Source organism: Pteropus alecto, unplaced genomic scaffold, assembly GCF_000325575.1.
Source record: "Pteropus alecto unplaced genomic scaffold, ASM32557v1 scaffold45, whole genome shotgun sequence".
Classification (NCBI taxonomy): domain Eukaryota; kingdom Metazoa; phylum Chordata; class Mammalia; order Chiroptera; family Pteropodidae; genus Pteropus; species Pteropus alecto.
Genome location: NW_006442491.1, coordinates 21,620,861 through 21,621,746, shown reverse-complemented (window position 1 = coordinate 21,621,746; position 886 = coordinate 21,620,861). Strand labels below are relative to the sequence as shown.

General features: G+C 56.1%; 1 protein-coding gene across 1 annotated transcript in view; it reads left to right on the top strand.

Moving 5' to 3' along the window:
- The window catches only part of GDF5 (growth differentiation factor 5), a 3,657-nt gene extending 3,065 nt beyond the window's left edge, over positions 1–592 (top strand). Inside the window, exon 3 of the mRNA XM_006921753.1 lies at positions 1–592. This exon is cut by the window's left edge and continues 23 nt beyond it. Within this exon, the coding sequence (XP_006921815.1) occupies positions 1–592 (592 nt within the window).
- The last annotated feature ends 294 nt before the right edge of the window (positions 593–886 follow it).

Sequence of the window (886 nt, the reverse complement as noted above, 5' to 3'; positions counted from 1 at the left end):
CTCGGCCCAGCTGTGTCTGGAGGTGGAGGCCTGGGAACGGGGCCGGGCAGTGGACCTCCGTGGCCTGGGCTTTGACAGGGCTTCCCGTCAGGTCCACGAGAAGGCCCTGTTCCTGGTGTTTGGCCGCACTAAAAAACGGGACCTATTCTTTAATGAGATTAAGGCCCGCTCTGGCCAGGATGATAAGACTGTGTATGAATACCTGTTCAGCCAGCGGCGAAAACGGAGGGCTCCACTGGCCACACGCCAGGGCAAGCGGCCCAGCAAGAACCCCAAGGCCCGCTGCAGTCGGAAGGCGCTGCATGTTAATTTCAAAGACATGGGCTGGGATGACTGGATCATTGCACCCCTTGAATATGAGGCCTTCCACTGTGATGGGCTATGTGAGTTTCCCTTGCGCTCCCACCTGGAGCCCACGAACCATGCAGTCATCCAGACTCTGATGAACTCCATGGACCCTGAGTCCACGCCACCCACCTGCTGTGTGCCCACGCGGCTGAGTCCCATCAGCATCCTCTTCATTGATTCTGCCAACAACGTGGTTTATAAGCAGTATGAAGACATGGTCGTGGAGTCTTGTGGCTGCAGGTAGCAGCACTGGCCCTCTGTCTTCCTGGGTGGCACATCACCAGGATGCTGGTCACAAGAGCAACTTTCTGCACTTGTGGGATCACCAAGGGGTCAGGAAGCTACAACTGGGGCCATCTACACAGCCTGCATGAAAGGGGGTTCCAACAGCCTTGCTCACTCTCTTAGTGGAACTTGGGCTAAGGGTCTTTTTCTATCTATAAGTCCCTGTGTCTCAGGATTTCTGCCCTTCTGCTCTTCTGACTGGCACGGACAGGCCCAGAGAGACAGACTCTGAATGAGACAGAGACCCAGCAGA